The 15,752-nt window shown below is 47.7% G+C and overlaps 1 protein-coding gene and 1 long non-coding RNA gene across 6 annotated transcripts in view; one reads left to right on the top strand and one right to left on the bottom strand.

Annotated features, from left to right (window-relative positions):
* The window catches only part of CD34 (CD34 molecule), a 23,430-nt gene extending 17,044 nt beyond the window's left edge, over positions 1-6,386 (bottom strand). For 4 of the 5 annotated variants that reach the window (XM_060396220.1, XM_015099395.4, XM_015099394.4 and 1 more), the window contains exon 1: positions 6,049-6,207. In XM_060396220.1, the coding sequence (XP_060252203.1) occupies positions 6,049-6,127 (79 nt within the window). In that variant the 5' untranslated portion in view covers positions 6,128-6,207. Of the gene's footprint in view, positions 1-6,048; positions 6,208-6,302 lie in introns of those variants that run through there. The other variant, XM_060396222.1, reaches the window with a different exon arrangement.
* Positions 4,590-15,752, top strand: LOC132657485 (uncharacterized). The gene is made up of 4 exons (XR_009595767.1): positions 4,590-4,687; positions 5,101-5,332; positions 6,644-6,747; positions 6,857-15,752. It is a non-coding gene; the product is annotated as an uncharacterized LOC132657485 (long non-coding RNA).

The following is a 15,752-nucleotide window of genomic DNA, read 5'->3' as shown; positions in this document are numbered from 1 at the left end:
CCTAGTCAAAGCTAAAAATTAGTAAGAGACTACTAGAAGCAAACAACAAGGCAAAGCGACAGCTGAAAATGAAGAAAACAGCAATAAATTAAAACCAGACGCGAGCATTAAAACCCACACTAGTCTGGAACCATTTGTGGTCAGAGTAAATAAAAAATACACACTTTCATAAGTATTCACACTCAATGGACATGAACCTGAGCAAACTTCAGGAGACAGTGAAGGACAGGGAAGCCTGGCTTGCTGCAGTCCATGGGGTCGCAAAGAGTCGGACATGACTTATCGACTGAACAACAACGAGAATTAACAATGGCACTGAGTTGCACCGTAAGCAGATTATTTTCCTGATACATCTAAGTCTGAAGGTTAAAGCCCTTTTTTCCCCAATACACCAAGAAAGCAGAAACGTATGTAATAGGTTTTTAAAAGATTTCTACCTACAATTAACATATTGAAAATTCTTTTAAACTTTAAAGGGCATTTACAAATCTTCAGAGATCCAGAAAGCTCTGCTATCCAAATTACTAAATTCCTGTACTTTAAGAGATGTTTTTTCCCTGTTATTTGGTCTTGTTTTTCACAGCCCTCTGAGTTACAGTGGCGCTGTTTTTTCTTTTTTGCTGGTTCTGTGAGCCAGTCAGCCCCATTCTGCCCACCCTTTCAGGTTCTGGCACCTGGCCTGAGAGCAGTTTCCGGGAGGAGATCTTGGATCTCTTAGATGCAGACCTGGGAAGAAGGAACAAGCCGGCTCTGCTGAGACCCCACAGTCTGCAGTGATGGCTGATGAGAAGACAGGGGAGCCCTAGAACAGAGAGCTCAGACTCTGTAATCGGACTGTGTTGAAAGGTTCCTCTACCAAGTTCTAGCTTCATGACCACAGGAAGCTTCTTCCCCTTTCTATACCTTATCTGTAAAAGAGAGATAAAAATAGCCCCTTCCTCCTTGCTCTTTGGAGGAATAAAGGCGACAGGAGGTGTAAAGCAGCTGCCTATCTGCTAAGTGATTATCTTTAGGACAAAGGACAGGTCCCTTTTCTCCTGCTTCTAGGAGACGTTAAGACATATATCTGCACGACTTATCTGGCAGAAGACCATATACACTGTTTCCTGAGTGTAGGTCTTGTCACCTCAGTTACATTGCAGATTTCCTGAGTGCTGGAACCCTCTCTTAGACTTATTTTTAACTCAAGGCGCTGAACACAATCCTGAGTTCACAATATGCACTTGGGTTGAATGGCGACTGCATCAGGCGTGTTCACACTGACCACTTCTCTGTATTGATAGAACCATCTCATTCAATGCTATAAGAGGAAATTAATTTAATTAAGGAAATGCCCTTGAGAGGATAATCAGAATTAGGAAAGTTCTAGAAACTAAGTCATATGGCTGAGGGCTTAGTGTTATTTCACCTAGATCAATAGTTGATGCTTGGTGCTGGTGGACCAAATCTGACCCACGGGTTGTGTGTTGTTTGGCCAGTGAGCTAAGAATGGCTTCTACAGGTTTAGAGTGTTGTAAAATAAAACAATGTAAAATATGTGTCACAGACCACATATGGACTCCAGAGCCTAAAATATTTACTATCTGGCCCTTTACAGAAAAAACAAAAAAACAAAACTTCACTGATCTTTGATCCAGACAGGAAGAATTTGAGGAGAGAGAATAAACAATCTTCTTCAAGATTCATTTCACTTATTTATTCATTCTTAATTTTCCAAAGTACCAGCGATGTGCAGAGGACCAGACTCAGCACTTTGGGGAGCACAAATGAACACCTTTCTACTGTTCGGTGTTAGTGTCACTAGAATTTAAATAAATCCCTGTCCTCAAGGAATTTGTAATCTCATGGGGCAGACTAGAAAGGTTGTTAAGGATTGTCCTGAAGAAAGATCAGATTTAATTCTATGAGAGTTCAAGGAATAGAATTACAATCAATGACTAGAAGTTACAGAAAGGCTAGTTCCACTGCAATACCAAAAAAAAAAAAAAAAAAGCTAATAATCATAAGATTTTTCTTTAATAGAATAAACGACTCTGGGAGACAACAAGGTACCCGTGTTCCTGGGAGCATTCAGGAAGCCGCCACGCTATGGGTCTCGGCGGGTTTGGGTCATGTGTGACTGGATCAAAGTTTTAGGCTGATGCCTTCCTGTGCTACAGAGGCTAAGTTGAGGTGTGAGCACAAACCGAGAGTCTGTGGCCTGAGCGTTCCCAGGGTTCTGAGACTCCCCTTTAATGCTCAAATAGCACATCTTGGACCCCTATCCACTTCCTGGGGAACCTTAATACCGTGAGCTCTCTCAGGGGGCCTACGCTTCTCCCGGTCACCTCTTCCGCTTTCATCATTTCCAGGAACCCCTGTTTTATAGCTCTGAGCTCAGGCTTCTACACTGCTGTACCACGGGCTTGCCAGATACCCATTCCTTGATTCCCCCTACCCAGAGCAGCACTAACAGTGCTGCAAGGCCAGTGTGAACTGACTGGAGGTTTAAGATCATGCAGGGAGATTACAACACAACCCAGAAGAGACAACAGCATAGTCTTGAAATACCTGGCATTCCCGTGCTAAACAGCCGGGCCACACCATAAGGAATTTTCCCAGGCAGGTCTTTTCCACCCTGCACTCACTACCGTTCCCCTATTGCTCCAAGCACTTCCCTCCTCTCTCTATGCTTTCCTGGGCTCGGAGTCCTTTAGCCTTTTGTCTCTTGGGTTCATCAAATACAAAGTTCCACTTTATTTTATCACGCTCAGCAATTCAACTTCCTGTCTGTGCTAGGGTCCCGGTTTTCTCAACCAAAGACACGTTAGGGCATTTTCTTAAACAATGGAGCAGGCTACCTAGAGATGGTGCTCTCCAGGAAGGTAGCAGGGGTGGATTCTTTGCAGTTTTTTTCCCTCTTAAATCAGAAGCAGACTTCCCAGTGAAGCCAGAGGCCTTTTCCTTTATGTCCAAAGGGAAGTGATTCACTGTAGCAGGCTTTAGGGTGTATGTCCTGGGACACCACACACCCTGGTATATACCCCTCCTCATTTCTACCACATTCTCCCAAGACACATGCATCTTTCTCCCTAGCAAAGTCGAGGGCCCTTGAGACTAAAAAGTGTAGACACTATGTTTTTATTTCTTAGCTGAGGAAGGAAGAGAATGTTCTCATTAGGAAAGTCAAAGCCCAGAAAAATATGGAAATTCTGCCCTGGCAACTCTGAGCATTTTCTTTTGGATGATGGTGTTTTATTCCTTTTCCATACCTTCAGATTTTCAGTTCCCCACACTCGGGGCCATTTAGTGACATCCAGCAAAGTCAATGGGAGAGGGAGACCCAGGCACCCTCAGGGTGGAGCCGGGTAACCACCCCGCCGTGATCGCAGGCCTGTGCCCTCCTGCCCAAGGAGCTAAAGGAAATTGGGCAGCGAGGTGGTAAGAAGTGGAATTGTTGCTCCTTTTGATTTGCTTTTGTAAGAGTGCTAGGCCTGAGTTTATCTGCTGCAGTGTGGTCCTTCTGGCCCTGAGCTTTGGAAGACAAAGACTCTTCCAAAGGAGATGAGAACTAGCGAACACAGAGGCCCAGGAGGTGGAGCCAAAGGGATGAGAAAAAGATGCCCAGGCTCCTTTTATCAGTCAAACAGGAACGCTGAGGGAAACCTGCGTTTGCAGAGGCAGTGCCAGCTGGGCCGGCCCTAGGAGGGGGAGTGCTGGGGACCACGGAATTAGTCAGAGGTCCCAAGGCTGCTCCATCTCGGTCTCCATGTGGCAGCGAGTCAAGGGTGGAGTCTCTCCCCTCCGGAAAATATCTGATAAAATTCTTTTCCCTTTTCTTTTTTCCCCTCTTACACACAGCCGCAGACAGGATATGGGTGTGGGGTCAGCAGGCACGAAGGACCCAGAGGAAGAAGAGGAATGTGAAGGGGTGGGACACACTGGACAAAGAGGAAAGACAGGCCTGGAGGGCTCGGAGGAAACAGATACCCTGGGCCTGACAAGTGGGCTTCCCTAATTACCTGCAAGGTTTCTCCTCCCAGCTGGAGGTGTGATTCTGGTCACACACACACATGCAGGTCAGACCCCACCCTGCCTCTGCTCACCCCACTGAGTAACCCTGTCTCCAACGGAGAAAGTCCACCCTGGTTCAAGCCCGGAACAGCTTCTCACAGGAACGGAAAAGTGACCTTCCCAGAACAAAGCTCCGGGACAGGAGAAAACTCCAGGCCTCCCTTCTGTGGGTGCCCTAAAGTTCACGGTAACCATACCACAGAATTTCTGCAACGTCCCTTGGTTAGCATTTCAGGTACAGCCACTCATTTCATCTACCCCACAATACATCAGAAAATGATTCCTGGTATTAAATAAAAACACACCCCAGAAAGTTCTTGGGGAAGGCATAAAGCTACAAACTGGCCTGAGCAGTGGGGCAAGACTGAGCGGAGGCACTCAGGCTCCGTTGCTCATCCCCAAAGAGGACACGCTGAAATTCTCTGTGTGTCTGCCCAGGGTTCTGCAGAGGTTAAATCACTTTCGCGTCCCCTCCACTGCAGGCCAAGGCGAGACTGAGACTGGCCAGCTGAGGAAATAAGAAAAGGGTGGGCCTCACTCGGCCGAGGACCAGGTCATCATGAGCTGTGAAGCCAAAGGAGCCTGGAGCATCGGTTAGGAATCCGAGCTGCCGGTCAACTCAGCTCGTTGTGAGGTACAGACAGCCCCCAAGGCCGTTCCCCCATTCTAGAGCTTCAACATCTTAGCAACAGCTTTTTCCCCGGCCCCAAACAGCACGTCTGGGTCCACCAAACAAGTCAACCCAGAGCCTAACAGAGCTTCCCCTGGCCTGGAGTCTCTCTCCAACTGGGTGGGCCCAAAGGGAGAGGCCTGGCTGGCTGACCCAGGTCACTCAGAGGGGCCATGGTGGGTGGCTTTTAGGATGCAATTAAGACTAGGGAATTGGGAGCCCGGGAGCCTGGAAGCAGAACCTGGAGCTAACAAGAGAATAATATATAACATTTAAATTCATCTGAGCTCCATGAGGTGAGACCGAGAGTGTTATCCCCAAATGAAAGCAATTACAAATATTGATTGCGTGCCTACCAATTTTTTTCTTTTCAACAGAAATGACAGCAAGAGCTTAAGAAGTATCCAGGCCTGCCTGGATAAGCAAAGGAGTGCACCCCGGTCTGCAGCTCTGTCCACTGGTTAGAACTTGGAGAATAGGGCACGGAAAGAAACCCCCCCAAATGCAAAGAGCTTGAATTTGTGCCGGGGTGAGCGGCTGTGATGGGGAGAGAGACAGCAGAGTACAGAGCAAATTCCAGTCACGCGTCCCTTCTCTCCAGCGAAGCAGGTGTGGATGCCCGGAGAAGGAGTCTTAACCCAGCTTTCCCATCTTAAATGCACTCGCACGGGCTCTTCTTCACTGCAAACTCCCCCTGTCACCTAGCTTAGCCTACCGCCCTGGCCTCTGGACCTCGGACCGGGCCTCACCCCAAGCGGGCTTGGCTCCCACTGCTTGAAGGTCCAGTTCTGGCTCCCCGTGTCCGGGTGGTACGTGGGCGCCAGCGCTCCCTTCCCAGCAACCGGCTCGGCTGCCGCTCGCTTTCTGAACCAACCATCAGCTACAAACTTTTCCTTTCCTTTCCTTTTCTTCTCTCCTCCCCTCTCCCGGATTCTGGCTCCAGCTCTGCGCTCCGCGCACCTTTGGCATCTCCAGAGCGCTTTATTTCAGAGAAGAGTCTCCCGGCCTGACTCCGGGAGGCCTGGGGCGCGCCGCCCGGTTTACACCTGGGCTACACTCAGGGGGTCCCCTTCCCGTCGCGTCCCACCCCCACCGACTCCCAGGTGAGGGGCCGGTCCCCAACGGGCTGTGTTGGAGCGGCCTCAGTCCCACCACGCCAGGAGCTGCGGCAGTGGGCGTGGGCGCGGGGAGTGGGGCGGGGGGTCCCCGGGGCGGGGGTCCCCCTGGTTCCGCGGTCGCCTCCACCCGGCGCGCTCTGCCCCTGGGAGAGCGCCGACCCTCCCGGCCGCCCAGCCGGGCGGGCCGGGCGCGCGGCCCGTACTCACGCAGCAGACTCAGCAGGCAGAGCGCGGTCCAGCCCCGCGCCATCCCGCGCCCCGCGCGCGCGCCCCTGCGGCCCAGCATCGTTCCCGCGGCGACCCCGGAGAGATGCGCAGAGCGCGAGACACTGCCTGGCCCGGCCGGGACGCGCGGCTCCCCGCCCCTCCGCCCGAGCGTGGGGTGGGCGAAACGCGCTTTTTCCCCTCCCCTCCCTCTTCGGTCCTGGCACGGCCAGCCCCTCTCCTTGGCTGCCACTAACGTGAGCTTTCCGCTTAGTCCCAAAGGCCGAGGAAGTTAGGAGCGAGGCCGAGGTTGCCGCTGTCGAGGCCAAAAAAGGTTTTGTAAGGGCCCCCAGATGCCTTGTTCAACTTGATAGAGCGACCCCAGCTTCTTCAAGCTCACTTCCACTGAACTTTTAACCCCTTGGTGTCAGCCTTACAGGTATCCAGGTCAGGTTTCCTCATTTTTTTTTTTCTTTTTCCTCATTTCCTTTCCTTTTTGTTTTCCTTGGTTTTTAAGTTTTAAGCTGAGAACAATCTTGCAGAAGGAATCTACTGGTAAGGACCTGAGTTTACAAGTGTGAGCATTTTTGCTAATCAGGTAAAAACAGGGAAGCCAGGCAAAACGTACCCCGTGTTAAACCTGATGCAGACTGCGATGTGTGGTAACGATGCAGAAAGCCTGAGCAGGACACGTAAATGACGGTAATTGTTCATTTTGTCCCCCCCCCCCCCACCCCTTACAAGATTTGTTTATTTTAATTTGGAGGGTTTTTATTTTTCTCCCTGTGACCGGCCCTGCTTTCTCACATAGTTTGATCCTGTCGCCAGCATCATAAAGACAAAGAACTCCACTAGCACCTGGGATGCTTTCTCCCCAGTCACCCCAGCCCCCTCTCCAGTCCTGGGGCTGAGACTCTAGGGGCTCCATCCTGATCTTCTATCAGAAAAAAATACTTCTCCTGACTCCACCACCTTTTACCTAGTTGGTCCTGGAGCTCCCATACTCCTCAGGAGTTGTTCTGGATGTTGGTAAACTGAATTACTGAACCTGGGAGCTAGGAGGTCAGCCTAGTTACAGACCTGATTATGGGGATGGAGATGGAGGGATAGAGGAGCCTGGAGGAGCAGATGATGGCACCCGGAGCGGGGAAGAGAAAGCACAGTCTTGGAGACCATGCTCTGAGATCCTGAGTGGGCTCGCAGGATTACAGATATCCAGTCCAGTCTCTTCCACAATGACTGCAGCACCGAGCCCAAAGGGACAGAAAGCCCAGCACCCTCAGCTCCTCTCTGATTTCCTTCTCTGCAGAGACCCCCCTGGCATTATGAGAGTGGAAGCGGGTCCAGGTCTAAAAGCAAAACCCAGAACTTCCACTGTGGTCTTGTTGCCCGACTTTCCTTGACAGAGGAAATGAAGCCTTGCATCACAGAAGGAGGCCAAAGCCTCCCGAAGCCGACTTGGTAGCACGTGTGGTGGTGCTATGACTCTGATAGAAAGCACAGATGGGAATTCACATCTGACCACACTGACCACACCGTGATCTCAAGGGCCTGCAGATGGGGACAGAAAGTGCTACAAGACACATTTTAAAAATCAGGCTTTTGTCCTTGGAACTCCGAGTAGACAGAGAAAAAGAGTTGCCCTCCCCAACCTGGACTCTCTCAGCTCCAGGAAACGGGACTGCTTTACCCCCAGTGAGAGGAGGTGAATAGAATGGGAGGTTGGAAACCCCGTGTGAAAACCAATTTGTCTCTCTTGGCTCTTCCTTCATCCTCAGTAAATTCTTCTGGTTACTTTAAATGCCCTTTGTCTGCCCTAGCTGGAGCACAGGAAACAGGAAAGAACTTGTCCCTAGCACCTGAATTTCTTAATTCGTTTTGGGGGCAGAGGAGAGAATGATCCTGTGGAGCAGAGCTTCTCAAAGCATGGTGCACAGAGAATCGAGGGTAAGGTCTGGGACTCTACACTTTTAATAGGCAATCTCTTTTACACATGCTAAAATTTAGGAAGCCCTGGTATAGAACAAAGTCAGGCTAGGTACAAAGTGGATGACAAACTTCAGGGAGGGAAATAGGAGTAGAGGGCATTGGAGGCTGACCGATCACTTACTCTGGGAAACCAGAGCTGTTCTCTGGCTTAAAGGACTATGGATGACACCAGAACCATGACACCAGGGGATAACTGTCCACTCTTCCTATTTTCCAGGGTCCCTGAGACCCATGACCCCAAGCACACATAGCCTTACCCTGATCACCCACAACCTCAGGTTCTAGCCTCTGGATACACGTCCTTCCTGGGACCACAGCCTTGTGTTTCGTCACAGGCCACACAGAGTTGAGCTAGTTAGTGCCTTCAAAGCTTTAGCCTTTCTTGGCTGCTCCTTAATGTCTCTCCTCCCCAACTTTGTCACATGAGCTGTTGCTGAAAGAGGATGTTAACTACACCACACATCGTGGAGGATGTAACAGTCATCTGTAGAGTGAGAGGCTCTGTTGGACCCTTTATAGACCACTCGGTCATGGCTACCCTTACCAGTGAACATCCACCAGCCCAGGCCCCAAACACATACATGTCATATCAATCCGTTTAAAATAGACCCTCATCCTGTGTTAAATGTAACTTCTTTGATGTATAAAAAAAAGGAAGGAAAGACTCTTTGCAACCCCATGGACCACAGCACGCCAGGCTTTCCTGTCCATCACCAACTCCCCGAGTTTGCTCAGACTCATGTCCATCAAGTTGGTGATGCCATCCAACCTTCTCATCTCATCAAAAGAGTGAGTTGCAGCTTCTAAGTTGGTTAAGTTTACCTTTTTTTTTGTTTTTCTAAGTCGCTTCAGTCATGTCCAACTCTGTGCAACCCCAAAGATGGCAGCCCACCAGGCTTCCCCATCCCTGGGATTCTCCAGGCAAGAATACGAGGCACTTAATAAAACATTTGTTCATTTGAAACATTTTCATATTTTGGAACCAAGACTCTTTTTTTCCCCACGTTGCTTTCTTATCTTGGGTCTTTGAAAGTTTTCAGGATTTGGAGCCCAGTTTGGCAAGGAGGGATCCTTGGTGGTGGAAGTGTCCAGATATTAATATTAGAAGGAGGTGATGAGAACCTGCAGTCAGATGTGAGCCCATTCTTTTCTCTTCCCACCTGCCAATCTCTCCAGTACTTCCTCTTGCCAGAACAAAACCAGCAACCAGCTGACAAGGGAGTATGGGAAATGTGGCATGTAGTGTCTTTTGGGAGATTAGTTCCATGCAGTGGAAACCTCCAAGTATGCTCGAGGCAGGCTATAGAGGCCCCAGACCAAGAAGGCTCAAACCAAATTATGGTGATCAAATCACAAAGGTTATGCATTTAGAGGCTATCTATTTAAACCATACAGTTAGAAAAAATAGGAAAGAATCAGATAGGTTAACATACTTTGGGGCTTCCCTGGTAGCTCAGCTGGTAAAGAAATCTGCCCGCAATGTGGGAGACCTGAGTTTGATTCCTGGATTGGGAATATCCCCTGGAGAAGGGATAGGCTACCCATTCAAGTATTCTTGGGCTTCCCTGGTGGCTCAGATGATAAAGAATCTGCCTGCAATGCGGGAGACTTGCAGGATATCTGGGTTCAATTCCTGGGTGAGAAGATCCCCTGGAGGAGGATATGGCAACTCACTCCAGTATTCTTGCCTGGAGAATCCCCATGAACAGAGGAACCTGGTGGGCTACAGTCCATGGGGTCGCAAAGAGTCAGACGTGACTGAGCGACTAAGCACAGCACGGCACAGCACCCAGTTGGGATGGGGTGCCGCAGGGTGAAAGGACTGAGCTCCCCGAACCTTGTGTTTTGCTCTGCTAGTGTAGTTGCCAGGATCAGAATCGAGGTTAAGGAGTCAGTAGGTGGAAGATGCTTGGGAGTAACATATACTTGTTCTACGGGGAGACGCAAGGGCAAGCAGGTTTGGCGTCCAGTTTATTGATACAATGCATACATTCTGGGCAGCCACCCCCTTTTGCCAGGGTTTCTGCAGCAGAGCATACAGGGGCCAGAGTGATGCTCCCAACAGGAAGAGAGCTTAAAGGTGTCAGCCCTGAGGGGCCATGCCCTACACCTGCTGACTTATGACTTGATTTTTCTATTCCTTTCTACACAGAAGTAACGCTCTTGTTTGTTCCCTTCTTTTTTATATAATACATTGCATTTATTCTATTTTTTCATGTCTTACAGATTACAACTTTGCTCCTATTTTTAGTCATCTGAATTCTGCTTATGTCTCACAAACTACTTGCTTACTTATCATCCATAGTTAATACTGATGATTTTCACCTATCCTGTTTGCTTTCCTTGTCCTCTGTAGCAGAAGTGAATATTCTCACAGAATAAAGCAAACGTACATTATACTCTGCACTACAGAGAAGATGACAGAAGTGTGGGGTTGGGACTGAGAGATGCAGGGAGAATACTTGGCACGAATCCAGGTTCATGTCTTTTTTATACAGAGAAGCCCTTGCCCAGCTCTGCTTGCTGTGTGGCCTCTCCCTGTTCGTCTGGAACGCCATTTCTGTTCCGTATCTGCACTTCGCATGTACGTGGGCCTCTTTCTAGGCTCCCTATCCATCGGTCACCATGTGTGCAGCTTTGGATAAGTCCTGATATGGTTAGGTCAAGTGAAGACTCAATTTTTTTCTCAGAAAAGTGGCCTGGCTATTCTAGGCTCTTTGAAAAGTGAAGGTTAAAGTCGTTCAGTGTGTCTGACTTTGCGACCCCATGGCCCATATAGGAATTCTCCAGGCCAGAATATTGGAGTGGGTAGCCTTTCCCTTCTCCAGGAGATCGATCCAACCCAGGCCTCCCATATTGCCAGCAGATTCTTTACCAGCTGAGCTACAAGCGAAGCCCAAGAATACTGGAGTGCATAGCCTATCCCTCTTGCAGCAGATCTTCCTCACCCAGGAATTGAACGGGGGTCTCATGCATTGCAGGCAGATTCTTTACCAACTGAGCTATCAGGGACTCTCCCATATAGATCAGAATTCACTTATCAGATTCCTCCCCAAAATAACCTTTTGGATTTTGATCAAAATTTCCCTGTAGATTAATTTGGAGAGAATAGAATCTTCCATTCAGTGAAGCTGGCATAGCTCTTTATTACTTGGATCTTCTTTAAAGTTTATATTTTTCCCTGTAGTGGTTTTAATTCATCTTTTGTTAGATTTATTCCTAGGTAACTGATGTCCTCTAATACTGCTGTAAATAGTATCTTCTATTTAATTATTTTTGTTTCTGGTGTATGAAATGACAGCTCATTGTTTTATATTAATCCTCCACTGAGCTACCATGTTAAATTCTATTATTTCTACGTATTTGTAGATTCTTTTGGGTTTTCTATGTAAATGATCATATCGACCGCAAATAGTGATATTTTTAGTGTTTCTTTCCAGTCCTCCCTTTGCATTCTTTTTCTTTCTTTAAAGTTAATGTACTTGGCAAACATCTGCAACAAGAATGAAAGATGGGTGACCTTAGACATTCTTGACGCATTTCAGATTTTAAAGGGTAACGTTCTAATGTTTCCCCACTTAGGATGACATTTGCTTAATTTTTTAAATTTGCTTTTTATATCATGCTAAAAAAATTCCCTTCTATTTTAATTTATTAAAAGATTTCTTTAATAGTGAACGTATGATGATTTTTTTAAAATATCTGTATCTATTGAAGAGATTCTCTTTCAATATAGGAGTGTAGTGAATTACATTTATAGACTTTCTAACATTAAACCGACTTTGCATTAAACCCAACCTTCTCATGGTTTATTATCTTTTTTATATACTGTAGAATTTAATTTGCTAATGCAGTCTTCTATTTATGGCTTGTGTTTCTATATTTATAAATGCAATGGATCTATATTGTCTGATTTTGGTATTGGGATTATTAAGTCCTTATAAACTGACTTGGAGAATATTTCTTTTTTTTTAAATAGTCCCAGGAAGAGTTTTCATAAGATTGTGATGATCACTTTTTTTAAAGATTTGTTAGAACTTTTTCCTGCAAAATCACTTGGGCCTGATATTTAGTGTGGGACTATTTAAAAATACTATTTTCCATTTGCTTATGAGTTCTCAGTTTTAAAACATTTCCTCTTGAGTAAATTTTGTTATTTTTCTAGGAAATCGTTTATTTATGAAAGTTTTCAATGATTTTTGGTAAAATTCCTTTTTCTTATTTATCTATATTTTTCCTAGAAGATATCTTCATTTTCACCCATATTATAATTTATTATAAATATTTAAGTTACAAAAATGTTCAAGTTGCATGTATATGTTATGTTGGGACGACATCCCTCTCTTGCTGTTGAGTTGGGGGGGAGGTGTCTGTTCCTTAGAAGGGAGTGAGCTTGGGCGGATCATCCAGGGCAGGTGCCTGCGATAATATGTTAGCATCTTTCATAGGCCCCTTGGGATATCCTTAAAGCCCAAAAATGTAATGATGTCCAGAAAAGAGGCATCAAATGCAATGTTTCGTTTCTCCCTCCCTTCAATATTGGCTCAGATCTGCCATCTGAGTTTTGCTTCCTAAGGGACAGGTTTCTCAGTAAGAGAGAAGAACGTGGTGTTTCAGCTGGACTTGCATGTAATCCATAGCTTTTCTGTGCATGGCTATAGCTATTAAGAGCTAGTGATAAGACACGCATGTGGGAAGAAAGCACACCGCGGTGTGGTGATATTTTGTGGTGGGAAGGGAGAAAAGGTCAGTGTGTGAAAGGCTATAAGCTGCATCACATGGTCATCTCTGGCTGGCAGAGTTAGGGGCAAATGCTGCCTTCTTCACTTCTGTGTACAGCGTGCCCCTTTTTTATTTTAGTTTTTACAATAATGATGCGTTACTTTTACAAAAAAAAAAAAAATGACAAAGCTATTTGCACCATGAAAAGGAAAAAAAGTGTGCTGATTTTTATTGTAGTCCTCTTAAGATTTGTTAGGACCTAGGTTGTCTGAGGGAGCAGCCACATGATAACCGAAAAAAGCTTGGCTTAAGAGTGAATATGTCAGCGATGAGGGCACTTGGATAAAACATTTCTAAGCCATGGGAAGCAGCCCTCTGAGAATGGAGCAGAATCCGTGGCCTGTGAATGTGAGTGTGTCTCTACCCCTGTGGTTGGCTCTGCTGATGTCCCTTGTGTCTCTTCTAGGTTTCCAATAAATCTTCCTGCCGGGGCAGGCCTATCTCAGCATCCCTCCTGAGTGCGACCAGATAACATTTGTATTTCCAGTAAAGCCAGAGTACAAGAAGGGGTCAAGGCTACCCTGGGGGCTGGAGTGTAATGGATTCAAGGAAATGCCAATGTGAAGGATTTATTTGGAGTAACAGAAGGGGAGCTACTTGGCAAATTGCACTTCCTCACTTGGGAACTCTGTGGTGCTACCTCCAGGTAGGAGCAAGAAAGTGATGTCTGGGATCCAAGAATCACCTCGGGGCTAGAGTCATCTTGCATCCAATCCTGCATCTAGCGCACGGCCCAACAGGCTGGAAAATCGAGGAACCCATCAGTCTTTGTCTCTGCAAACCCGAACGGACAACTTTAATGACATACATTTGATGGAAGCCAAAGCAGAGAGGGTAGTTATTTTTAGCCTGGGTGAGGAAAAGGTGGCTGGAAAGGAAACATCTGTCCCCAACTATTGATTGTTGCACTTTCCATGGAGGTCTTTTCTTTCTTGAAACCATCACATAAAATAAGGTGGTTGGTTGGGGCCCGGCTCGGGGAACATTCCTCCCTTCTCCCGTCTCCTATTGCTTATCTTCTGAGTTAGGGCTACGCCTAAAAGAGACCACCTCAGAGGCAGCGGGTGGGGGGAATGGGTCAAGGACAGCCCAATTCCTATGAATTTTTCAGACTCCTCCTAGTTTACCCTGTTCATCCAAGATGGCCCCACCCTTTAGGGTACAAATTTTGCAGACTTCCCAGCTGGGAATCACCAGAGGTCTCAGGCTGTGAGAATCAGACCTCTGAGAGCCAGAACACTCTGCTCGGCTGTGCTGGTGTCTGACCTTTGAGCAGAGTTGTTCTTTCTTCCATAACAGCAAAAAACTTCCCTTTCCTTCAAAACATGGCAGCCTCCTCCATGTCCATCTGAGGGGCAGGAAAGGCGCAGGTGTGCCAGCAAGGAGGCAGGGAGCTCTTTTCGCCTCAGCAGAAGCATTTTCCATGTCTGAGCACACACAGCGAGGCTGAATGCAGCCACAGAGGCTCAAGATGGATAACGTGAAGGATGTATAGAGGCAACGCCGGGCTCGGGCTGCGCACGGCCGGGACTCAGCAGCTCTGTTCCTGTGGACGACGGCATGAAACTGGCTCCTCCGGAAATGGCCGCAGTGCAGAAGGGGAGGAGCAAGACCCGGTGTGTCAGTGGTTGAGGGGTTTCCAGCCTTGTGTCTTGGAAAACTAACCAGAATAGTGCTGTTGTGTTCTTTCTTTCTCTTCTTTCTCTCTCAATTCCTTCCTGTTTTTGGCCCAAGACTGGACGCGGAGAGAAACAGTCGCCTTCCAGATTGAGCAGACTTTTGCCAGGAGCAATGACAAGGGACGAAGCAGAATAAAAGAGCCTCCATGGGTCCACTCCTTCCCTGTCCTGGGGCAGTCCCAGCAGAACAGTGTCAGAGCAGGAGGGCTTGGAGGGTGTGAAATGGGATTGCTAAATTCCCCGAGTCTCTAAAAAGATCCATATGTCTGGGCGGCATCAGGCTTCTGGGCTCAGGGAGGGGCGGATAACGTCATCTGCTGGACGGGCGTCTGGTTCTCTTCCTTTGGGGAGGATTCCACATCAGTGTGACTAGAAGTTGTTAGACTTTGTGATGACCCATGTTGGGAACTCGGGGTGCAAGTGTTTGGGGTGTGGAGGAAGGGAGAGGGACAGAGAGTAAACAGGGGTAAATAAACAGGAAAGGTGAAGTTTCTAAGCTTGGGTCTGTGAAACAGTAGGGAAAGAGTTTGGAAACTCCACCATACTGATTTTTTTCTTTGAAATTTTTTCTCATGCCAGGAGAGTTTTGGGGGGAGCCCCTGTGCAGTTGGATGTTGGGCCATTTGCCTACTTCGTGGGAAGTCTAGACGCCTGTTCCCATAACTAACCCTCCAGAGCCAAGGAAGAGTCACTCTCTTCCCCCTCACATCTTTAACCTCCAAACTGCAGCTTCCTTCGGGGTAGGGGGTGGCAGATGGCACACAGCTGTGGGGTGCATCTGGTCTTGCAGTGATCAGAGGAAGGCGCAAAGGCCAGTTAGAATCCCAGTGGCTACCCCGGAGGCATGGCTCCGAAGATTTGGGGTGGTGCCCCTGACACTCTACCCAGATCCCATCTTGGACAGATTTTCTGCTTTTCCCTAGTCCCCCACGCCTCTTCTCCACTCTGACTTCAACTGGATCAGAGAAGATTTTGTGAGAGTGGCAAGGCAGCTGCTTCCCAGATGTGTGTCTTCAGAAATGGCCATATCAAAACATGGGAGCTTTGAGGAGACTGGTTGGGGTGGGACTTGGGAGATTCCTCTGAGGATGTCCTGAAAGGGGAGAGCTAGCACAGTAGTCATTCGAAGACCCCCAGAGTGAAGCTGGAGGACTGCAACTGGAGAAAGAATGGCAAGGCCCTGGAGTGTTCTCAGCTCTTCTCTCCAAAACTCTGTGTCCAAACATATGACTTTAGTACACTTGCCAGCTAATCTGA

The sequence above is a fragment of the Ovis aries genome, chromosome 12 (genome assembly GCF_016772045.2).
Source record: "Ovis aries strain OAR_USU_Benz2616 breed Rambouillet chromosome 12, ARS-UI_Ramb_v3.0, whole genome shotgun sequence".
NCBI lineage: Eukaryota > Metazoa > Chordata > Mammalia > Artiodactyla > Bovidae > Ovis > Ovis aries.
The sequence above is the reverse complement of the archived record's forward strand: the minus strand, read 5'-3'. Positions and strand labels throughout refer to the sequence as shown.